General features: G+C 41.4%; 1 protein-coding gene across 2 annotated transcripts in view; it reads right to left on the minus strand.

Annotated features, from left to right (window-relative positions):
* The window catches only part of LOC106604224 (glucocorticoid receptor-like), a 71252-nt gene extending 51905 nt beyond the window's left edge, over positions 1 to 19347 (minus strand). For both annotated transcript variants that reach the window (XM_014198678.3, XM_014198677.3), the window contains exons 1-3: positions 19045 to 19347; positions 17703 to 17987; positions 12822 to 13786 (exon numbers count right to left, since the gene is read on the minus strand). In XM_014198678.3, the coding sequence (XP_014054153.1) occupies positions 12822 to 13654 (833 nt within the window). In that variant the 5' untranslated portion in view covers positions 13655 to 13786; positions 17703 to 17987; positions 19045 to 19347. The remainder of the gene's footprint in view (positions 1 to 12821; positions 13787 to 17702; positions 17988 to 19044) is intronic.
* Positions 19348 to 25832: the final 6485 nt, after the last annotated feature.

A 25832-nucleotide genomic window follows, 5' to 3' on the forward strand; every position in this document is an offset into this window, starting at 1 on the left:
TCTGCTCTTACGTGACACTTTCTACGGCTCACATGGACTCTCAGAAGGCGGCAAAATGCTGAATCGTGGCTTTGCAGGCTCTGGCTGAAACAAAGTAGCGCGTTTGGGTAGTGGCTGGTTACAGTACTGTGAGACTCAGGCTCGTGCCCGCGTCGACCGAAAGCTTTGTTTTCTTTCCTCTGTTTAGCTAAACGGAGATTCCCGGTCGGAATATTATCGCTTTTTTACGAGAAAAATGGCATAAAAAAAACATAATTATTTTAAGAATTATAGATACAGAACTCCTCTATGCACTCGATATGTCCGATTTTAAAATAGCTTTTCGGTGAAAGCACATTTTGCAATATTCTCAGTAGATAGCCCAGCCATCACGGCTAGCCATTTAGACACCGACCAAGTTTAGCCCTGATCAAACTCGGATTTACTATTACAAAAGTGTCATTACCTTTGTTGTCTTCGTCAGAATGCACTCCCAGGACTGCTACTTCAATAACAAATGTTGGTTTGGTCCAAAATAATCCATCGTTATATCCAAATTGCGGCGTTTTGTTCGTGCGTTCCAAGACACTATCCGAAATGGTAAATCAGGGTCGCGAGCATGGCGCAATTCGTGACAAAAGATTTCTAAATATTCCATTACCGTACTTCGAAGCATGTCAACCTCTGTTTAAAATCCATTTTTATGCCATTTTTCTCGTAAAAAAGCGATAATATTCCGACCGGGAATCTCCGTTTAGCTAAACAGAGGAAAGAAAACAAAGCTTTCGGTCGACGCGGGCACGAGCCTGAGTCTCACAGTACTGTAACCAGCCACTACCCAAACGCGCTACTTTGTTTCAGCCAGAGCCTGCAAAGCCACGATTCAGCATTTTGCCGCCTTCTGAGAGTCCATGTGAGCCGTAGGAAGTGTCACGTAAGAGCAGAGATCCCCTGTAATTGATAGAGATAATCAACAAGGCCAAGAAATGGTCAGACAGGGTACTTCCTGTACAGAATCTTCTCAGGTTTTGGCCTGCCAAATGAGTTCTGTTATACTCACAGACACCATTCAAACAGTTTTAGAAACTTGAGTGTTTTCTATCCAAAGCTACTAATTATATGCATATTCTAGTTTCTGGGCAGGAGTACTAATCAGATTAAATCAGGTACGTTTTTTATCCGTCCGTGAAAATACTGCCCCTTGGCCTTCTTTGTCATCTCTATCCAAAACAGAGGATCTCTGCTGTAACGTGACACTTTCCAAGGCTCCCATAGGCTCTCCGAAGGCGCCAGAACGTTGAATGAGGACTCTGCAGTTACTGGCTGAAAAACAGTAGCGAATTTGGTAAGTGGTCGATCTGAGAACAATGAGACGGGTCTGCGCGTGCACGTGAAGAGTCCATTTTACTTTTTCAGTCTTTGAACGAAAACAACGACTCCCGGTCGGAATATTATCGCTATTTTACGAGAAAAATCGCATAAAAATTGATTTTAAACAGCGTTTGACATGCTTCGAAGTACGGTAATGGAATATTTTGAAATTTTTTGTCACGATACGTGTCCGCACGTTACCCTTCGGATAGTGTCTTGAACGCACGAACAAAACGCCGCTATTTGGATATAACTATGGATTATTTGGAACCAAACCAACATTTGTTGTTGAAGTAGAAGTCCTGGGAGTGCATTCTGACGAAGAACAGCAAAGGTAATCCAATTTTTCTTATAGTAAATCTGAGTTTGGTGAGTACCAAACTTGGTGGGTGTCAAATTAGCTAGCCCGTGATGGCGAGCTATCTACTCAGAATATTGCAAAATGTGCTTTCACCGAAAAGCTATTTTAAAATCGGACACCGCGATTGCATAAAGGAGTTCTGTATAATTCTTAAAATAATTATGTTTTTTGTGAACTTTTATCGTGAGTAATTTAGTAAATTCACCGGAAGTGTTCGGTGGGAATGCTTGTTCTGAACGTCACATGCTAATGTAAAAATCTGGTTTTTGATATAAATATGTACTTGATTGAACAAAACATGCATGTATTGTATAACATAATGTCCTAGGAGTGTCATCTGATGAAGATCAAAGGTTAGTGCTGCATTTAGCTGTGGTTTTGGTTTTTGTGACATTATATGCTAGCTTGAAAAATGGGTGTCTGATTATTTCTGGCTGGGTACTCTGCTGACATAATCTAATGTTTTGCTTTCGTTGTAAAGCCTTTTTGAAATCGGACATTGTGGTTAGATAAAGGAGAGTCTTGTCTTTAAAATGGTGTAAAATAGTCATATGTTTGAAAAATGGAAGTTTTCGGATTTTCGAGGAGTTTGTATTTCGCGCCACGCCCTATCATTGGATATTGGAGTGGTGTTCCGCTAGCGGAACGTCTAGATGTAAGAACAAGAAATGTGTGGAGTGGTTGAAAAACGAGTTTAATTGACTCCAACATAAGTGTATGTTAACTTTGACTTCAACTGTATAAACAGTCAACTCATTAATCATAACCTCATATCACCATTCTGAATAGTCTTAACCTCCTTTCATCGGCAAAAAACCCAAGCCTTACTTATGATTCAGTACTACACAAATTGGTTTAATACATTGTTTTACTAGCTAATTAAGTGGGAACACACAATGACAACATGGATGCTTGTTAAAGAAGCGATGGAGAAGGATAGAGACACTTAACATTGCCACATTCAGAAACTACTCTCACCTACAGTAACCATATACCTTTACACACGAACCGCCGCCTGCTTGGAGTAAGAAATCATGAATGTATTTACGTGAAATGCCTGGGTTCGCCAGGGATCTCTCGGTGAACGGCCAGCTTTGGAAAGGCTGATTGGGCATTTTCGTGGCACGCTTGTAAGGCTCTGATTGTCCGAAATGGTTCCAACTATTCTACTGTTGTCTTTCATAGTGGTCCGGTGACTTGCCTGAACAGAACTACAAAAAGTTGACTTTCCTTCCATTCGCTCTCGAAGAGGCTTCTTTGAAGATAAGCTAGCCAGCTTTATCGATGGTTCCCCAATGGGGTGATGAGAGTATCGTAATATGATGATTTGAGCAGAGTAACAGGATGGTCCTACTTAAAATTTGCTTTCTAAGATACTTTACCGGGAGGTGAGTTTATCGTCTCCACCTCGTGTTGAGATTCAAAGTTCAAACCATTTTAAAACGTGTTGCTGCCACTTCACGCTTTTCCTGGTTCAATGTGTTTTTTCCTTAATCCATAATTTATATAATTTGTACGAAAAGGAGTGGTTCCGGCAGGCTGGCACATTCCCTGACCTCACTCCGGGGCAGTGATCACTCAGTGTGCAAAGTTATGGAAAACAATTGTCTCTTATAGCTTCTCAAATCACATCCCTCTCTTTACAAAAACACGTTCAGCATTTTTCATATTACAAGCACAACCCATAGTATGGAAACTCCAGCTATGTAATGTGTGTACTTTCCAAGTTACAGTATTTCCTTTTAAAAAAAATGTATGACATCACAAAATGACAGTTCTATAGACCACGTTCTAAGTTCAAATTATCTTTCCAGCATTCGCTTTTGAACGTGTTAGAGTTTCTGCGGAAAAAAGGTCTGTTGAGACAAAGCACATTCCTTTAGTGAATTTGAGCACAGGCCTGGATCTTCTCCCTTGATTTACAACAGGATGTGAGTGTCAATCACCACTAGTTCTTTCCTTCCCCCTCTACAGGTGAGTAGGGGTCTGATTGAAGTTATTCATTGCAAACCTGATCTGACCTATTTGGATTCTCGTGGACAGTCGTGTTTGTTTGGAAATAGCAAAATGCGAAGAAGTGGAAGCTGTTGAGTCCAGCTGTGTATTATTGACAGGGGCTGTGTTTTATATTGAAAGTCACGTGTTTTTTTGCTTCAATAGAGTGGTCAGGGGCGGGCAACTATAGTTTTCCTTCACAGAAAACACGGCTCACATCAACACCATCATCCCAGACACCCTGGACCCACTCCAATTCTCATACCACCCCAACAAACCCACAGATGACAGAATCTCTATTGCACTCCACAATACTCTCGCTCTCTACTGTCCTCTCCCACCTGGACAAGAAGAAACACCTATGTGAGAATGATGTTCATTGACTACACAGGACCCTTGGACTGAACACCTCCCTCTGCAACTGGATCCTGGACTTCCAGACGGGCCGCCCCCAAGTGGTGAGGGTAGCCAACAACACGCCCGCCGACCCTCAACACGGGGTCACCTCAGAGATGCGTGCTTAGTCCCCTCCTGTACTCCCTGTTCACTCATGACTGCACGGCCAGGCACGACTCCAACACCATCATTAAGTTTGCTAAAGACACGACAGTTTCAAAGATTTTACTGAGTTACAGTTCATATAAGGAAATTAGTCAATTTAAATAAATGAAATGGGCTCTAATTTATGGATTTCACATGACTGTGAATACAGATACGCATCTGTTGGTCAGAGATACGTTTTTTTTTTTTTTTATCTGAAAACCAGTCAGTATCTGGTGTGACCACCATTTGCCTCATGCAGTGTGACACCTCTCCTTCGCATAGAGTTTGTTCCGGTTGTTGATTGTTGACTGTAAAATGTTATCCAACTCCTCTTCAATGGCTGTGCGAAATTGCTGGATATTGACGGGAACTGGAACACGCTGTTGTACACGTCCATCCAGAGCATCCCAAACATGCTCAATGGGTGACATGTCTGGTGAGTATGCAGGCCATGGAAGAACTGGGACATTTTCAGCTTCCGGGAATTGTGTACAGATCCTTGCGACATTGTCCTTATCATGCTGAAATATGAAGTGATCTCGTCACGGTATATCTGTGCATTCAAATTGCAATTGATCAAATGCAATTGTGTTCATTGTCCGTAGCTTATGCCTGCCCATACAATAACCCCACCGCCACCATGGGAAACTGTTCACAACGTTGACATCAGCAAACCACTCGCCCACACAACGTCATACACACGGTCTACGGTTGAGAGGCAGGTTGGACGTACTGCCAAATTCTCTAAAACCACTTATGGTAGAAATTAACATCAGTCGGCATGCCAATTGCACACTCCCTCAAAACTTGAGACATCTGTGCATTGTGTTGTGTGACAAAACTGCACATTTTAGAGTGACCTTTTATTGTCCCCCAGCACAAGGTGCACCTGTGTAATGATCAATGCCCCTCAATTTTTGGGGGTTCATTGACTCAGCGCAAACTTGAACATTGTGAAATTTCTGTGCAACTTCCAGTATGCATTTACTGTGAACACTGAGGCTGTGCCCGCTTTAAGTTAGACTGAACAGTGGTCAAGTAGGCTACTGTGGCTATTTGATCATAATGTAGTTCTACCAGAGTGGCCTTCCATCAAAAACAATGGAGAAAATGCATCCCAGAACATTTGAACATGGAAATAGTTGTTCTATCATTCAACCTACAGTAGCAGCCAATGGGTGGTGTTCAATGTTGGCCTACATTCCATGAGACTTGGGGAAAATAACATGCAGGGCTTGACATTAACCTGTTTATCCACTTATCCTTCAGACACGGAGGTGACTGAAAATGTTGTGCTTGATAAAAAAAATAAATAAAAAAAAACACTTCACAAAATAAAATGCATCATTATTCCCATTCCATTATTACAGAGAATCAGACAAATTATGCTACCCTCTGCCTATTGGCTACTTAACTTATTCAAGCCTGTCTCAAAATACAACACCGCCCCTTTAAGACAAAAAAAAACAACCTCTTTACCTGACTCGCTTTTCAAAGATGTCTAGAAATGTACACATTTTGTGCCTTGTAGGACGCAATCACTCCCCCATTGCTGACTACAAATGATCTATAACTGGGCTAATAACTCACTAACTAGCAAAAGATATGAACAAATGTGCACACGTGGCTACATGCAGCTCTCACTTTGATCTCAAAACAAGCACATCTACTCATGATCACTCATATTGTAAACCCAGTCCAGTTCAAAGTGAATGGCACAGATCCTTATATGGCAATGGTCTATTTACATATAGGCCTACTGTAGCTCTGATTGGTTATGGCGCACCAGTCTGTATAAAGTACAGGCCTGAGTCGTGCCTGCCAATGCAATAGAATCCTACTCCGCGTTCTCCATACAACAAAATCTTTTGCATAGTTTTACATACTAAGTCTTGTTTGTTTTGTTTCGATATGTTGCATTGAAAGTAGCTAAAATTGCGTTCATTTGATCACAATTTCCACAGTAAAGGGAAATGTTGATAGTGTTAACTAAGGGGGAGACCATAGAAAGTTGAGTGAAGTTGTGTATGTAACATTTCTGGGATCTTTTATTTCAGCTCAGGAAACATGGGACCAACACTTTACATGTTGCTTTGATATTTTTGTTCAGTGCAGTATAGCTGTAGACCCAACTAGTCTATACTAGTATAGCTGTAAACCTAACTAGTCTATACTAGCATAGCTGTAGACCTAACTAGTCTATACAAGTATAGCTGTATATACTAACTAGTCTATACTAGTATAGCTGTAGACCTAACTGTATACAATAACTAGTCTATACTAGTATAGCTGTAGACCTAACTGTATACAATAACTAGTCTATACTAGTATAGCTGTAGACCTAACTGTATACAATAACTAGTCTACACGAGTATAGCTGTAGACCTAACTGCATACAGTAACTAGTCTATACTAGTGTAACTGTAGACCTAACTGTATACAATAACTAGTCTATACTAGTATAGCTGTAGACCTAACTGTATACAATAACTAGTCTACACGAGTATAGCTGTATATACAAACTAGTCTACACTAGTATAGCTGTAGACCTAACTGCATACAGTAACTAGTCTATACTAGTGTAACTGTAGACCTAACTGTATACAATAACTAGTCTATACTAGTGTAGCTGTACAGTTGAAGTCAGAAGATTACATACACTTAGGTTGGAGTCATTAAAACTCATTTGTCAACCACTCCAAAAATATCTTGTTAACAAACAATAGTTTTGGCAAGTCGGTTAGGACATCTACTTTGCGCATGACACAAGTCATTTTTCCAACAATTGTTTACAGACAGATTATTTCACTTATAATTCACTGTATCACAATTCCAGTGGGTCAGAAGTTTACATGCACTAAGTTGACTGTGCCTTTAAACAGCTTGGAAAATTCCAGAAAATTGTGTCATGGCTTTAGAAGCTTCTGATAGGCTAATTGACATAATTTGAGTCAATTGGAGGTGTACCTGTGGATGTATTTCAAGGCCTACCGTCAAACTCAGTGCCTCTTTGCTTGACATCATGGGAAAATCTAAAGAAATCAGCCAAGACCTCGGGAAAAAAAAAATTGTAGTCTGGTTCATCCTTCGGAGCAATTTCCAAACGCCTGAAGGTACCACGTTCATCTGTACAAACAATAGTCCGCAAGTGTAAACACCATGGGACCACGCAGCCGTCATACCGCTCAGGAAGGAGACGCATTCTGTCTCATAGAGATGAACGTACTAGAGGTCGACCGATTAATCGGAATGGCCGATTAATTAGGGCAGATTGATAACATCATATTCATGTGGGTCCACTTCCTCCAGAGATGTATTCACTTCGTCAGGTGTTGTGAGGTCAGCTGTAGTAAAGACGGTCTGGAACGCACCCTTTATGTAATTTTGGCCTCAGGGTTTGGTCTGTTCCTCTGTCTGTCATGAGGCTGGTGATCTGCACACCTGTAGTAAAGACGGTCTGGAACGCACCCTTTATGTAATTTTGGCCTCAGGGTTTGATGTTGTTCCTAGGTGTCTGTCGATAGCCATTACAAGCTGGCACTAATACTTACACACGCTTAGACACGCTTGTCTCTCAGCTCTGTTTTTCATTCTTTACCTGCCAGTGAAATGACTTGGTGCCTCACCTTTATAACGTATGACTCAGCCGTCTGAAATGGTTCCCTTTATAGTGCACTACTTTGGACCCTTCTAAAAGCTCTTTTTACATCAGCGGCAATGGGTCACATTAGCTTTCAGCAATTAGCATTTTCAAAATGCAGACTTAAAGAATCTGCCTTTTTTTTACGCCATTTCACCTGTGTTTTATATTGAAAGCCAACAGTTTTTTTTATTCAATAGAGTGATCATTCACGTGGAACTATAGTTTTTCTTCACGCAACATAAATGAATGCAACACATTTGGCAGAAAATAGCTTCGTGTTTCATCAGATGGCAGCAGAAGTGCAAGGCTATTTGGCTAACAGACAAGCATAAGTCAATTAGCTTACAATGAATTATTTTTGTATTTTTTCCAGACGATGCATGTCCATCATAGAAAGAATGTAGCCAGCGACATTTCCTAATGCTTTGCTTCAAGTTAGCCCAATGCTGCTTTTTAACTTGCTACCGGAGAACAACTACACTCAAGGCAAACGTACATCAGTCAGAGGATGGATGTCTGCTGATCCAATGCCTGCTTAGTGAATGTGGGAGTTTGATTGGTCAAGACGAGGGAAAATATATCTCATCTGAGTGGGGAAGAACAAAGCTTGTCCTTTTACAGTCGTGATTTAGAGCGAACCGCGACTGACGCCGAGCAGAAATTACAATAAGAATAATTATTTATTTATCCTTTATTTAACTAGGTAAGCCAGTTAAGAACACATTTTTATTTACAATGACACCCTACCCCGGCCAAATCATAACCCGGACGATACTGGCCCAATTGTGCGCCGCCCTATGGGACTCCCGATCACGGCCGTTTTGTGATACAGCCTGGAATCGACTAGGGTCTCTACTAGAGGTCGACAGATTAATTAGGGCCGATTTCAAGTATTCATAACAATCGGTAATCGGCATTTTTGGACACCGATCATGGCCGATTACATTGTACTCCACGAGGAGACTGCGTGGCAGGCTGACTACCTGTTATGCGAGTGCAGCATGGAGCCAATGTAAGGTGCTAGCTAGCATTAAACGTATCTAATAAAAAACAATAAATCAATCATAATCACTAGTTAACTACACATGGTTGATGATATTACTAGTTTATCTATCTTGTCCTGCGTCCTATATAATCGTATATATTTTTAAACCTGCATATTTAGTTAAAATAAATTCATGTTAGCAGGCAATATTAACTAGGGAAATTGTGTCACTTCTCTTGCGTTCTGTGCAACAGAGTCAGGGTATATGCAGCAGTTTGGGCCGCCTGGCTCTTTGCGAACTGTGTGAAGACTATATCTTCCTAACAAAGACAGCCAACTTTGCCAAACGGGGGATGATTTAACAAAAGCGCATTTGCTAAAAAAGCATAATCGTTGCACGAATGTACCTAACCATAAACATCAATGCCTTTCTTACAATCAATACACAGAAGTATATATTTTTAAACCTGCATATTTAGCTAAAAGAAATCCAGGTTAGCAGGCAATAATAAACTAGAGAAATTGTGTCACTTCTCTTGCGTTCATTGCACGCAGAGTCAGGGTATATGCAACAGTTTGGGCCGCCTGGCTCGTTGCGAACTAATTTGCCAGAATTTTACGTAATTATGACATAACATTGAAGGTTGTGCAATGTAACAGGAATATTTAGACTTATGGATGCCACCCCTTAGATAAAATACGGAACGGTTCCGTATTTCACTGAAAGAATAAACGTTTTATTTTCGAAATGATAGTTTCCGGATTTGACCATATTATTAATGACCAAAGGCTCGTATTTCTGTGTGTTATGTTATAATTAAGTCTATGATTTGATATTTGATAGAGCAGTCTGACTGAGCGGTTGTAGGCAGCAGCAGGCTAGTAAGCATTCATTCAAACAGCACTTTACTGCACTTGCCAGCAGCTCTTCGCAACGCTTCAAGCATTGCGCTGTTTATGACTCATCAACTCCTTGATGACCTATCAACTCCTGAGATTAGGCTGGTGTAACCGATGTGAAATGGCTAGCTAGTTAGCGGGGTGAGCGCTAATAGCGTTTCAAACGTCACTTGCTCTGAGACTTGGAGTAGTTGTTCCCCTTGCTCTAAAAGGGTAACGCTGCTTCGAGGGTGGCTGATGTGTTCCTGGTTTGAGCCCAGGTAGGAGCGAGGAGAGGGACGGAAGCTATACTGTTACACTGGCAATACTAAAGTGCCTATAAGAACATCCAATAGTCAATGGTATATGAAATACAAATCGTATAGAGAGAAATAGTCCTATAATCACCGCAACCTAAAACTTCTTACCTGGGAATATTGAAGACTCATGTTAAAAGGAACCACCAGCTTTCATATGTTCTCATGTTCTGAGCAAGGAACTTAACGTTAGCTTTTTTACATGGCACATATTGGACTTTTACTTTCTTCTACAACACTTTGTTTTTGAAATATTTAAACCAAATTGAAAAAGTGTTTCATTATTTATTTGAGACTAAATAGATGTTATTGATATTATATTAAGTTAAAATAAAAGTGTTCCTTCAGTATTAATTTAATTGTCATTATTACAAATAAATAATACACATTTAAAAAAACAGTAAAACGAGTCCTATATCGACATAACCCGAAAAGCCACTGCTCCAAAACCGCCATAAAAAAAGCCAGACTACGGTTTGTAACTGCACATGGGGACAAAGATCGTACTTTTTGGAGAAATGTCCAAAATGTCTGAAGAAACAAAAATAGAACTGTTTGGCCAGAATGACCATTGTTATGTTTGGAGGAAAAAGGGAGACGCTTGCAAGCCGAAGAACACCATCCCAACCGTGAAGCACGGGGGTGGCAGCATCATGTTGTGGGGGTGCTTTGCTGCAGGAGGGACTGGTGCACTTCACAAAATAGATGGCATTATGAGGTAGGAAAATTACATGGATATATTGAAGCAACATCTCAAGACATCAGTCAGGAAGTTAAAGCTTGGTCGCAAATGAGTCTTCCAAATGGACAATGACTCCAAGCATACTTGCAAAGTTGTGGCAAAATGGCTTAGACAACAAAGTCAAGGTATTGGAGTGGCCATCACAAAGCCCTGACCTCAATCCTATAGAACATTTGTGGGCAGAACTGAAAAACCGTGTGTGAGCAAGGAGGCCTACAAACCTGACTCAGATACACCAGCTCTGTCAGGAGGAATGGACCAAAATTCACCCAACTTATTGGAGAAGCTTGTGGTAGGCTACCTGAAACGTTTGACCCAAGTTAAGCAATTTTAAGGCAATGCTTCCAAATACTAATTGAGTGTATGTAAACTTCTGACCCACTGGGAATGCGATGGGAAGAAATAAAAGCTGAAATAAATCACTCTACTGATATTCTGACATTTCACATTCTTAAAATAAAGTGGTGATCCAAACTGACCTAAGAAAGGGAGTTTTTACTAGGATTAAATGTCAGGAAATGTGAAAAACAGAGTTTAAATGTATTTGGCTAAGGTGTATGTAAACTTCCAACTTCAACTGTATATACACTAACTAGTCAATACTAGTATAGCTGTATATACTAACTAGTCTACACTAGTATAGCTGTATATACTAACTAGTCTACACTAGAATAGCTGTATATACTAACTAGTCTACACTAGTATAGCTGTATATACTAACTAGTCTACACTAGTATAGCTGTATATACTAACTAGTCTACACTAGTATAGCTGTATATACTAACTAGTCTATAAGACTCCAGAACAGGTAATCAAATGGCTACCCGGACTATTTGCACTGTGTCCCGCCACCCGCCAACCCCTCTTTTACGCTGCTGCTACTCTCTGTTTATCATATATGCATAGTCACTTTAACCATATCTACATGTACATACTACCTCAATCAACCTGACTAACCGGTGTCTGAATGTAGCCTCACTAGTGTATACAGCCTGTCTTTTTACTGTTGTTTTATTTCTTTACCTACGTATTGTTCACCTAATACCTTTTTTGCACTATTGGTTAGAGACTGTAAGTAAGCATTTCACTGTAAGGTCTACACCTGTTGTATTCGGCGCACGTGACAAATAAACTTTGATTTGATATACTAGCATAGCTCTATATAATAACTAGTCTATACTAGCATAGCTCTATATAATAACTAGTCTATACTAGCATAGCTCTATATAATAACTAGTCTATACTAGTATTAGTGTAGCTGTAATTAAAAAAAAACATAGGAGGCAGACAAAGCACTGTGTTGTAGAACAGGTCCGTAGATGTTGATGTGACAGTGACATGTCTCTGTGAGGTTAAAGTGGAATACCCCTAGTTTATATAGACACAGATTGTTGCCTCTATTCCCCAGAGCTCTGAAGGGCAGTGGTCTATCGTACTGTAACTATAGTGTGTCCCAAATGGCTCTCTATTGTCTATATAGTGCGTTACTTTACTTTTGAGCAAAAGCTAAAAACTCTGGAATAGGGTGCCATTTGGGACCGCACAGCCTGTGAGGTGTGGTAATTGTTTAGCAAACATTTCTAAAGCCTGAAGTAAGACACCATTATGGTATCAGAGAACACATGACCGACTTTCTACTAGCCACCGCTTTAGAGGAAATAGTTACTGAAAGGGGCTGTGATATTTCCTTCCCCTGCACAGTTGACAAAGTGATTTAAGGCATGTCGAGAAAGAAAAAAAAGAATGATAATTATAAAGTTTTTAAACACTAGTATAATCTCTAACCCTTTTCAATTCAGTTTCAAGCCTACCAACTGACTGGACCGAGTTGCCTTTACATGTTTACAAACCAAGAGCCCTGCTGTAAGTCCTATTCCACAGTTCTCTACATAGCAATGTGACACCAGTCTCACCCTCGCACTGCAGCAGACTGGCCAGACCACCACCACCAGACCAACCACAGGACTGTTTTCTATTAGCAACATTCTTTCAGTTCTTCTCCTTACCTGGCAAAGCTGCTGGAGAAAGAGGTAGGGCTGGAGAGACCTTGCATTCCAGAAGCTCCGTCCCCATAGCTAATGTTGTTCCAGGCCTCTCCTACCGTCACCAGCGGAGGATACAGGCTGAACACTGAGGGCTTCTGATCCTTCTGCTGAGAAGCTCCACTGGTAGTGGAAGCCAAGGGGGTGTTGATGCTACTGTTGCCTCCAAAGTGGTAGCTCTGTCCTCCAGAGGTGCTCACCCCACCGATGGAGATGGGGCTGGGGCTGGCGCTGGACAGCTCGGAGGGGGAGGAGGAAGTGGAGCCGCCGGTACTACCACTCATCTGGCAGGAGTAGCTAGGCATGGCCGACGTCTTCTCCTGTTTGATCACCCCTGGAGTACACAGCTGGATGAAGCCAGCTTCCTTCACCATGGGAAAAGTGGCGGTGGTCGTCGTAGAGGTGCTGGAGTTGGATTCATCCTGACATGCTAGTAGACTGCTACCATTCAATGTGGTGGTGTTGGAACCGCTAAAACTACCACTATTGGTCATAGTAGCAGCTGGCTTGGAGGTGGAGTTGGAGACCCCACGATCCTGGCTTTCATCCCCCAGGAGAGAGTCTTCAGCTAGGGAGGAGAGGAAGGCGTCTTCCCCTACGTAAAAGTCTGAGGGGGAGCCTGTCAACTCAAAGTCCTGGAGGAGATCCAGAGTGTTGTCGCTGAACAGTTTCTGGTCTTTTCCAATGTACCCTTCCTGATCCATATCCATAGGGTCCTGGTCCCGGGAGAAGGCTGTCTCCGTCCTCATGGACATGGGGAACAGGTTGGGGTCTGAGTCCCCGATCAGGGAGTCCATGCTGGGTGTGGAGAGGTGGAAGTCAGCAATGCTGTTTTCCAGGCAGGAGTAGGTCTCCCCAAGGGTGAAGATTCAGATTCCAAGGGACGTGGTAGTCTGCTGGGCCTGGGCTCTCTGGTCCTTTGTACTAACCTAAGATTAGATGAGAAGAAATACTTTTTTAATATCAGATGGGAAATGGGTGTCAAATCATTGTAGAGGAAAAAATAAAAAAAAAAATCTGTGAAATCAGGAAGTAACCTGACATCTCAATAATTATTATTATTATTATTATTATTATTATTAATAATAGTTCTCCATGAGAAAAAAATCCTGCATTACTGAACTGGAATGGTCCCTTTCCCAAATTGTATTTGTCTCATGCTTTGTACACAACAGTGAAATGCTGTTTTCTACGAAGTGAAATGCTTACTTACGGGTCCTTTTCCAACAACGCAGAGTTAAACAGAAGATTAAAAAAAATAAGATATTGAAATGGTGACACGAGGAATAAACACACAGTGAATAACGAATAAAAATATTGAGTACAAAATAGCATAGCTATATACAGGAAGGAGAAAATAACATGGCTATATACAGGAAGTGGTAAATAACGTGGCTATATACAGGAAGTGGTAAATAACGTGGCTATATACAGGAAGTGGTAAATAACATGGCTATATACAGGAAGTGGTAAATAACATGGCTATATACAGGAAGTGGTAAATAACATGGCTATATACAGGAGAGTAGTAAATAACATGGCTATATACAGGAGAGTGGTAAATAACATGGCTATATACAGGAGAGTGGTAAATAACATGGCTATATACAGAGAGTAGAAAATAACGTGGCTATATACAGAGAGTAGTAAATAACATGGCTATATACAGAGAGTAGTAAATAACATGGTATATACAGGGAGTATAAAATAACATGGCTATATACAGGGAGTATAAAATAACATGGCTATATACAGAGAGTAGTAAATAACATGGCTATATACAGGAAGTGGTAAATAACATGGCTATATACAGGAAGTGGTAAAGAACATGGCTATATACAGGAAGTGGTAAATAACATGGCTATATACAGGAAGTGGTAAATAACGTGGCTATATACAGGAAGTGGTAAATAACGTGGCTATATACAGAGAGTAGTAAATAACATGGCTATATACAGAGAGTAGTAAATAACATGGTATATACAGGGAGTATAAAATAACATGGCTATATACAGAGAGTAGTAAATAACATGGCTATATACAGGAAGTGGTAAATAACATGGCTATATACAGGAAGTGGTAAAGAACATGGCTATATACAGAGAGTAGTAAATAACATGGCTATATACAGGAAGTGGTAAATAACATGGCTATATACAGAGAGTGGTAAATAACATGGCTATATACAGAGAGTAGTAAATAACATGGCTATATACAGAGAGTAGTAAATAACATGGCTATATACAGAGAGTAGTAAATAACATGGCTATATACAGAGAGTAGTAAATAACATGGCTATATACAGAGAGTAGTAAATAACATGGCTATATACAGAGAGTAGTAAATAACATGGCTATATACAGAGAGTAGTAAATAACATGGCTATATACAGAGAGTAGTAAATAACATGGTATATACAGGGAGTATAAAATAACATGGCTATATACAGAGAGTAGTAAATAACATGGCTATATACAGAGAGTAGTAAATAACATGGTATATACAGGGAGTATAAAATAACATGGCTATATACAGAGAGTAGTAAATAACATGGCTATATACAGGAAGTGGTAAATAACATGGCTATATACAGGAAGTGGTAAAGAACATGGCTATATACAGAGAGTAGTAAATAACATGGCTATATACAGGAAGTGGTAAATAACATGGCTATATACAGAGAGTGGTAAATAACATGGCTATATACAGAGAGTGGTAAATAACATGGCTATATACAGAGAGTAGTAAATAACATGGCTATATACAGAGAGTAGTAAATAACATGGCTATATACAGAGAGTAGTAAATAACATGGCTATATACAGAGAGTAGTAAATAACATGGCTATATACAGAGAGTAGTAAATAACATGGCTATATACAGAGAGTAGTAAATAACATGGCTATATACAGAGAGTAGTAAATAACATGGTATATACAGGGAGTAGAAAATAACGTGGCTATATACAGAGAGTAGTAAATAACATGGCTATATACAGAGAGTAGTAAATAACATGGTATATACAGGGAGTATAAAATAACATGGCTATATACAGAGAGTAGTAAATAACATGGCTATATACAGAGGGTGGTAAATAACATGGCTATATACAGAGGGTGGTAAATAACATGGCTATATACAGAGGGTGGTAAATAACATGGCTATATACAGAGGGTGGTAAAGAACATGGCTATATACAGGAAGTGGTAAAGAACATGGCTATATACAGGAAGTGGTAAATAACATGGCTATATACAGGAAGTGGTAAAGAACATGGCTATATACAGAGAGTAGAAAACAACATGGCTATATACAGGAAGTGGTAAATAACATGGCTATACACAGGGAGTGGAAAATAACATGGCTATATACAGAGTGTAGTAAATAACATGGCTATACACAGGAAGTAGAAAATAACGTGGCTATATACAGGAAGTAGTAAATAACATGGCTATTCATGGCTAACATTTTTCGTGGTCTATTTACCACCGCTGGCACTAAGACCGCATTCAACAAGCTGTAGAAGGCCATGAGAAAACAAGAAAATGCTCATCCAAAAGTGGCGCTCCTTGTGGCCGGGGACTTTAATGCAGGCAAACTTAAATCCTTTTTTACCTCATTTCTACCAGCATGTCACATGTGCAACCAGAGGAAAATCTACTCCAGATCCCCTTTGCTCCACACAGAGACACATACAAAGCTCTCCCTCACCCTCCATTTGGCAAATCTGACCATAATTCTATCCTCCTGATTCCTGCTTAAAAGCAAAAAACTAAAGCAGGAAGTACCAGTGACTCCATCAATACGGAAGTGGTAAGATGACTTGAATGCTAAGCTACAGGACTGTTTTGCTAGCACAGACTGGAATATGTTCCGGGATTCATCCAATGGCATTGAGGAGTATACCACCTCAGTCACTGGCTTCATCAACAAGTGCACCGACGACATCGTCCCCACAGTGACCGTACGTACGTATCCCAACCAGAAGCCATGGATTACAGGCAACATCCCCACCGAGCTTAAGGCTAGAGATGCCGCTTTCAAGGAGCGGGATAACTAATCCGGACGCTTATAAGAAATCCCACTATGCCCTCAGACAAACCATCAAACAGGCAAAACTTCAATACAGGACTAAGATTAAATCCTACTACAATGGCTCTGACGCTCGTCGGATGTGGCAGGGCTTGAAAACTATTACGGACTACAAAGGGAAACCCAGACGCGAGCTGCCCAGTGACGTGAGCCTACCAGACGAGCTAAATGCCTTTTATGCTCACTTCAAGGCAAGCAACACTTGAGAGCACTAGCTCTTATTTGATTTGAGTCCAGTGTGTGTGTGTGTGTGTGTGTGTGTGTGTGGGGGGGGGGTCGAGTCCAGAGTGTGTGTGTGGGGAGGTCGAGTCCAGAGTGTGTGTGTGGGGTCGAGTCCAGAGAGTGTGTGTGTGTGTGGGGGGGGGGGGGTTGAGTCCAGAGTGTGTGTGTGTGGGGGGGGGGGGGGTCGAGTCCAGAGTGTGTGTGTGTGGGGGGGGGGGGGGGGTCGAGTCCAGAGTGTGTGGGTAGAGTCCAGAGTGTGTGGGTAGAGTCCAGAGTGTGTGGGTAGAGTCCAGAGTGTGTGGGTGGGGGGGTTGAGTCCAGAGTGTGTGTGTGTGGGGGGGGGGGGGGGTCGAGTCCAGAGTGTGTGGGTAGAGTCCAGAGTGTGTGGGTAGAGTCCAGAGTGTGTGTGTGTGTGTGTGTGGGGGGGGGGGGGGGGGGGGGGGGGGGGTCGAGTCCAGAGTGTGTGGGTAGAGTCCAGAGTGTGTGGGTAGTCAGTGCAAAAGAGTTAGTGCAACAATGAAGTAGCAGTACCTTTGTGGTGGGAGGCTCTGGGTATTCCAGGTAGAGGCCCACGGAGCGGTGGCGGAGGCTGAGGTCTGTTACTGAGTTCGCTGGGCACGTCACCTGGTTGCATCAGTTGGCTGGATGGAAGGAACAAGGCGCGATGGTGGTTGCCAAGGCAACGGACATGGCACTGCCGGGAGCGCAGGTGAGAAGGGTTCCCTCTGAGGGGTTTTCAATCAGACGACGCCTAACTCTGCTGTTGTTTTTGTTACTCCTGCTCTTCTTCACTCTTCCTTGACCCATCTTACGATCCTGGGTAGAGAGAGGGAAAGGGAGTGGATAATGTCATAAGCATGGATTCTGGGGTGTATTCATTATGTCTCGAAATGGAAACCGTTTACCATTTAAGTACCTAACGGAAGCAAACAGAACGAAGCGGGGAGGGACCTACTTGAATTTGTCCAAAATAGTTAATTGCGAAATGTTTTCCGTTTGGATTAAACCCGTTTCTGTTGCAAAACATTTTGCAACAGAATCGGCATAATGAATATACCCCTGGTGAGGCACTAGATTGGTGTCTGCCACATGTAGGCTAATATAAACCTGCATGGACATGTACCAAATAGCCTGCCTGTGTGTATAGACACAAACATACTACACACGTGGCAAGTTATACGTAGTAGCTGTATCTAAAACATTTTGTCCGACTATTATGTTCTCAATGAATGAATGAATAATAGATATCTACTTTTAAAATGGGGCTCCCGAGTGGCGCAGTGGTCTAAGGCATTGTATCTCAGTGCAATCCCTGGTTCAAATCAGTTGGGTGGTGCACAATTGGCCCAGCGTCGTCTGGGTTTGGCCCTGGGTAGGCGGTCATTGTAAATAAGAATCTGTTCTTAACTGACTTTCCTAGTTAAATAAAGGTTAAATTAATAAATAAATACTGAATTCTCCAAAGTTGCTGCTGGGGCGCGCGTTTTTATTAGATGAGTTAGTTATCTACCTAGCTAAAGTTAAGTGTCTAACTATTCCCTTGCTTGACTTCATTATTTGAAAGTAACAAAAACGTTATCATTTAATGGCATATTTATTGAAATAAGTGTTAATGCAACCTAACTAATTAACCCGCGTTATCTTCTATTTTGCAACCGCAATCTAACTAGCCAGCCAAGTAACTTCGCTCACGTTAAGTTAGTTTGCAAACGTTAGCGCTTGTAAATGCGACCCCCCCAAAATGTCGTTGAGTGACATGTTGAGCTAGCTAGTAGCTAACAATTCATCTCTAGTTATTCATTACAAATGAATGTATGACACATTGTATTACTTTCAAATTAAATACACCACTAAATCTAAAGCGTTTGCCTACCCCTCAGGTGTTTGGTAGCTGGATGTGACTCCATACATCGTCTGACATTGTTGTTCTTGTTTTGGTATTATTTTGCTCGCAAATGGGCTAGAAACATGAAAACATCTGATTGCGTTCTCCTTGCGAATCGTAGCAGGACACGAATAAGCAAGTCATCAAATCGGATCATCCAAGCCACTCCAATGTGTTGGGTATAAAATTGCATCCGAAAATCACGGAATTAGCTGTGTCGTTCACAGCCAAAAGGAAAGTAAGCGCTAACCTCTAGGAAAAACACACAAAATGGAGATCTCACTGTTTACAACACGCAGTGCAACCTGTTGGCGAAGATGAGGTACTGCAACTTGTGTATCACTTACAGTAGCTTTGCATAGCCATAGGTCATCATTGGTCAACAGTAGCTTTCTTCTTCTATGGTATATTGGCGATCACACTGTTGAATGTGTATCCCACCACCTACTGTGCGGGATGGAAACATGATTATCAAAAACTACAACAACAAAAAAATACATAAACGAAACAACTTTTCTGTAAAAAAAAAAAAAAAAGACAGATCTGATCCCTAGAACAGGTTCAAGGGGAGCCTGGGAGGGCGGGTCTTCTGTGGCGCCAGTACCCCTTGCAAGTATTCAGATGTAAAGTCATTGGCTTTATTTCAAACTCAAAGTAGGCCGCCCTCGGCCCTAAACCCTCAGCCTTATGCCCTTGGGGGATCCCCACGGCCATATTTGTAGTCGGTCCAAATTATTAGCCAACTAAGGGAAGTTTGCAACGTAAGCCCCTCAGCCCTCGTTTTTAATGGAGTTTGCGAATGTACAATTAACTATATGTTCACTTCGGAGCCTGAAACGGCCCATAATTCAATTCGAGATTATTGTACATCCGCTAAGAAAAGTCCGCCAAAATTTAAAACCTCAACGACAATATGGAGTCAACATACAAGTGTAGGTAAAAACGAATGTAAATAAGTTAGAAATTGTGGTACTAATGCACAAACACGGCTCATAAAAGTAATTATGTTTTTATTTGGTTAGCTTTTGGAAATTGTAGAAATTAAACATTTTCCTTCTTTTGAAGTAGCTAGGCTAGTTAGTTTGCTAATTAATTTGCTCTCATACAGTAGGCGTATATTAATAATTATAGTTAATATAAGTAGGCATGCATTCATAATTGACTGTACCTTTTCCCTGCAAGTGTATACTTTTCAGACGTCATGAAACGTCATCAGAAGTGTCCACTTAATTCGAGGGCTGAGGGGATAGGGTGTGTCTGTTAACTGTTTGGACCGCAGTCCTTAAGCCCCCCCCCTACAGCCACAATAACGTCCAGTTTCTTAGACTTCTTTGAGACTTTTTTTTACAATTTCTAACTGTGGCAATGAAAGCCACAAAATCCACTTTTTAACACACAGGGTATCTTTTGACTGGCAGAAAACATTTACTACAGGCTGTGGTGCGTCCACTATCATATCTTTTTTTTTTAGCATCACATGTTTTCTCAATTCTTTTAATCGTCTCTGCATAGGAGATTCGATTGACCGCTCTTAACTTTTGCCACCCAAATCTCCTTCACCCTTACAGGGCATTCCAGGAACTCGGGATCAAGATCCCCACCATATCTGGCATTACTCATCTCATGTGTATATACTGTTTTCTATACTATTCTACTGTATCTTAGTCCGTGCTGCTCCGACATCGCTCGTCCATATGTATATAGTCTTAATTACTATTGTATTGGGTATATGTTGTGTAATTTGTTAAATATTACCTGTTAGATATTACTGCAGTGTCGGAGCTAGAAGCACAAGCATTTCGCTACACCCGCAATAACATCTGCTAATCACGTGTATGTGATCAATACATTTTGATTTGAATTGCAACACCGTCATCCTTCTACACAGCATTCTTCAGTATTCTCTATCTGTTTGCACACACTTGAAACATGGCCAAATCCTTTACAGTTCTTACACTGCAGTGGTTTGGGGATGGAAGCTCTTGTAGTGTATCTTACATAACCAAGCTTCTCATGCGTAGGTATTTGCTCTTTATCAAAAAACAACTGTACCGACAGACTTTCTTCTTTCTCTCCATTCAGCCAGCGGGTTAGACGCCGGGCTCCAACCACACCAGGAATTCTCTTCAGGTATTCAACCTGAACATCCGTCGTCACGCCTGAGAACTCCTTTGACGGGTGCTCTACTCCAAAGTTCAAAACAGAAAACTTCTGTTGTCCGGATTCTTTTGAGGCCCACTGCAATCTTCCTCTGTTCTTCAGAAATACAATGAATCAAAACAAGACCACTCAAATCAAATGTATTTATAAAGCCCTTTTTACATCAGCCAATGTCACAAAGTGCTGTAAAGAAACCCAGCCTAAAACCCCAAACAGCAAGTAATGCAGATGTAGAAGCATGGTGACTAGGAAAAACTCCCTATAAAGGCAGGAACCTTGGAAGAAATCTAGAGAGGAACCAGGCTCTGAGGGGTGGCTAGTCCTCTTCTGACTGTGCCGGGTGGAGATTATAAGAGGACATTGTTCTCCAAGCTGTTCAAATTTTCATAGATGACCAACAAGGTCAAATAATAAGCATAGTGGTTGTAGAGGGTGCAACAGGTCAGTACCTCAGGAGTATATGTCAGTTGGCTTTTCATAGCCAAGCATTCAGAGGTTGAGACAGCAGGTGAGGTAGAGCGGGAGAGAGTCGAAAACAGCAGGTCCGGAACAAGGTTGCACGTCCGGTGAACAAGTCAGGGTTCCATAGCCGGAGGCAGAACAGTTGAAACTGGAGCAGCAGCATGACCAGGTGGACTGGGGACAGCCAGGAAACGAGGCATGGTCCTAGGGCTCAGGTCCTCCAGGGTAGGGAGAGGGAGAAAGAGAGAATTAGAGGGAGCATACTTAAATTCACACAGGACACCACCCAGCTAGCACAGTGGATCTGGGCCGATTCCGGCTGAGAGTTGGGGCACTTGGCGTAGAGTCAGACATGGCCGAATACATGTGGCCAGTATTACATTATGGCTAGGATGCGGGGATTGAGTTCGGGCCGATTCCGGTGAGAGTTATCTGGCCCAAATGTATTACCTGGGGCTCGGGCCGATTGGGGCTACTCTCTGGCAGATGATTACACGGGCTGCTTTATATAATGAACATGTCATTATTTATTTATGTTTTCATATTTTCTCATTGTTTCTGTGATCAAAAAAATACAATTAACATTTAATTACATTCTCTAAGAGTCATGTTTATTTAGTATTTTGATACTTTGTGCAAGTCAATTGATAAGCATAAAAAGTTTGTGGATGGAGCCTCCCAAGTGGCGCAGTGGTCTAAGACACTGCATTGCAGTGCAAACTGCGTTGCTCCAGATGCTGGGTTGATACCCATGCCGGCTGTGACCGGGAGACCCAAGAGGCAACGCTCAATTGGCCCAGCATCGTCCGAGTTAGGGGAGGGTTTGGCCTGCCGGGATGTCCTTGTCCCATCGCGTTTTAACGAATCCTGTGGCGTGCCAGGCACATACACGCTGACATGGTCACCAGGGGTATGGTGTTTCCTCCGACACAAAATGTATTTTTTTGTGGATTGGTATAATTTGTATGTATAAAATGTATAATAGTCATATTTAAAATTACTATAAAATCAGGTAAGTTTGTATACGTTAATTTAAATTTGCATCGCGCCACTTCTGGGGGGGATTCTGGTAAGATGCCGGAAAAGTCGGCTGAATTCCGGTAGACGGAAACGGCCCGATGTACTTGGGCCGATTCTGGGCAGTCATTCATTTTGTGGCCCCATCCGACGATACCCCCGGACAGGGCCAACTAGGCAGGATATAACCCAACCCACTTTGCCAAAGCACAGCTCCCACACCACTAGAGGGATATCAACAGACCACCAACTTACTACCCCGATACAAGGCTGAGTGTAGCCCACGAAGATCTCCACCACCCTGATACAAGGCTGAGTGTAGCCCACAAAGATCTCCACCACCCTGATACAAGGCTGAGTATAGCCCACGAAGAGCTCCTCCACCCTGATACAAGGCTGAGTATATATAGCCCAGAAAGATCTCCACCACACGAGCCCGAGGGTGTTCCAAACCGGACAGGAAGATCACGTCAGTGACTCAACCCACTCAAGTGACGCACCCCTCATAGGGACGGCATAGAAGAGCACTAGTAAGCCAGTGACTCATCCCCCTCCAGCTGTTTGCTTAGAAATTCTTAGGACAATAAGGAGGCCTCCATCTTATAACCGTAGCATACATGTAGGTATGTACGGCAGGACCAAATCGGAGAGATGGGTAGGAGAAAGCCCATGTAATGCTTTGTAGGTTAGCAGTAAAACCTTGACATCAGCCCTAGCCTTAACAGGAAGCCAGTGTAGAGAGGCTAGCACTGGAGTAATATGATCAGTCAAGATTGTAGCAGCTGTGTTTAGCACTAACTGAAGTTTATTTAGTGATTTATCTGGGTAGCCGGAGAGTAGAACATCGTAGTGGTCCCGTGTGGCTCAGTTGATAGAGCATGGTGTTCGCAACGCCAGGGTTGTGGGTTCGACTCCCACGGGGAACCAGTACGGAGAAAACAAATGTATGCATTCACTACTGTAAGTCGCTCTGGATAAGAGCGTCTGCTAAATGACTAAAATGTAATCTGGAAGTGACAAAAGCATGGATAATTTTTAGACAAAAAGTTGCAGATTTTTGCAGTTACGGAGGTGGAAAAAAGCTGTCCTTGAATTATTCTTGATATGTTCTTCAAAAGAGAGATCAGGGTCCAGACTAACACAGAGGTCCTTCACAGTTTTATTTGAGACAACTGTACAACCATCAAGATTAATTGTCAGATCCAACAGCAGATCTCTGTTTCTTGGAACCTAGAACAAGCATCTCTGTTTTGTCCGAGTTTAAAAGTAAAATAAATGTCATTGTGTTTCCGAAAGACATCACCAAGAGGTAGAATATATAGTGAAAACAATAGTGGTCCTGAAACGGAACCTTGAGGAACACCGAAACGTACAATTTATTTGTCAGAGGACAAACCATCCACAGAGAAACTGATATCTTTCCAACCAAATAAGATCTAAACTAGGCAAGAACTTGTCCATGTAGACCAATTAGAGTTTCTAATCTCTCCAAATGAATGTGGTGATCAATGGTGTCAAAAGCAGCACTACGGTCTAGGAGCACAAGGACAGATGCAGAGCCTTGGTCTGACGCCATTAAAAGGTAATTTACCACCTTCACAAGTGCAGTCTCAGTGGTATGATGATTCTAAAACCAGACTGAAGCATTTCGTATACATAACCAGACTGAAGTGTTTCGTATACATTATTTGTCTTCATGTCACATCTGTCGGAAGGATTGGACCAAGCGCAGCGTGTAAAGTGCTCATCTTCTTTTGTTAACGTGAACACTTAACCAAAAAAATAAACAATACGACAAAACAGTTCCGTAAGGTGCACAGACTATACGGAAAACAACCACCCACAAACCCAAAGGAAAAAAACAGGCTGCCTAAGTATGGCTTCCAATCAGAGACAACGAAAGACACCTGCCTCTGATTGGAAACCATACTCGGCCACACACAGAAAATGAACATAGAAAACGAAAACTAGAACAAATCCCCATGAAACAAACCAACCCCAAAACAACACCCCCTGCCACGCCCTGACCATACTACAATGACAAATGACCCCTTTTACTGGTCAGGACGTGACAATTCAGGAAGGCAGTGAGTTGCTGCGCAACAGCTTTTTAAAAAATGTTTGAGAGGAATGGGAGATTCGATATAGGCAGTCGTGGAAAAAGTATTACATTGTCATACTTGAGTATAAGTAAAGATACCTTAATAGAAAATGACTCAAGTAAAAGTCACCCAGTAAAATACTACTTGAGTAAAAGTCTAAAAGTATTTGGTTTTAAATGTACACTACCGGTCAAAGGTTTTAGAAAACCTACTCATTCAACCATTTTTTTAAAAATTTGTACTATTTTCTACATTGTATAAATTCTCGGACAACCCAAAGACAACCCTCAGTTTTGTGCAGAGTGTGCAAAGCTGTCATCAAGGCAAAGGGTGGCTATTTTAAGAATCTCAAATATATTTTGATTTGTTTAACACTTTTTTTGGTTACTACATGATTCCATATGTGTTATTTCATAGTTTGTTATCTTCACTATTATTCTACAATGTAGAAAATAGTAAAAATCAAGAAAAACCCTTGAAAGAGGAGGTGTTCTACAACTTTTGACTGGTAGTTTAGGTAAGTATCAAAAGTAAAATAATTTAAAATTCCTTATATTAAGCAAACCAGATAGCACAATCATTTTTTTTTTTTTTTTTTTTAACAGATAGCCAGGGTCACACTCCAACACAGGGATGTTCTCTTGATAAGTGTGCGAATTAGATAATTTTCTGTCCTGGTAAGCATTCAACATGTAATGAGTACTTTTGGGTGTCAGGTAAAATGTATGGAGTAAAAAGTACATCGTTTTCTATTGGAATGTAGTGAAGTAAAAATGGTCAAAAATATAGATGGTAAACTAAAGATACCCCAAAAAACTAGTACTTCAAAGAATTTTTATTTTTCAAGAGGCTTTATTACTGCCACTTTTAGTGAGTTTGGTACACATCTAGAGGACAGGGAGCCATTTATTATGTTCATCATAGGATGGCCAAGCACAGGAAGCAGCTTTTTCAGTAGTTTAGTTGGAATAGGGTCCAGTATGCAGCTTGAAGGTTTAGAGGCCATGACTATTTTCATCAATGTGTCAAGAGATA

The sequence above is a fragment of the Salmo salar genome, chromosome 05, assembly GCF_965601325.2.
Source record: "Salmo salar chromosome 05, fSalSal1, whole genome shotgun sequence".
Taxonomy (NCBI): domain Eukaryota; kingdom Metazoa; phylum Chordata; class Actinopteri; order Salmoniformes; family Salmonidae; genus Salmo; species Salmo salar.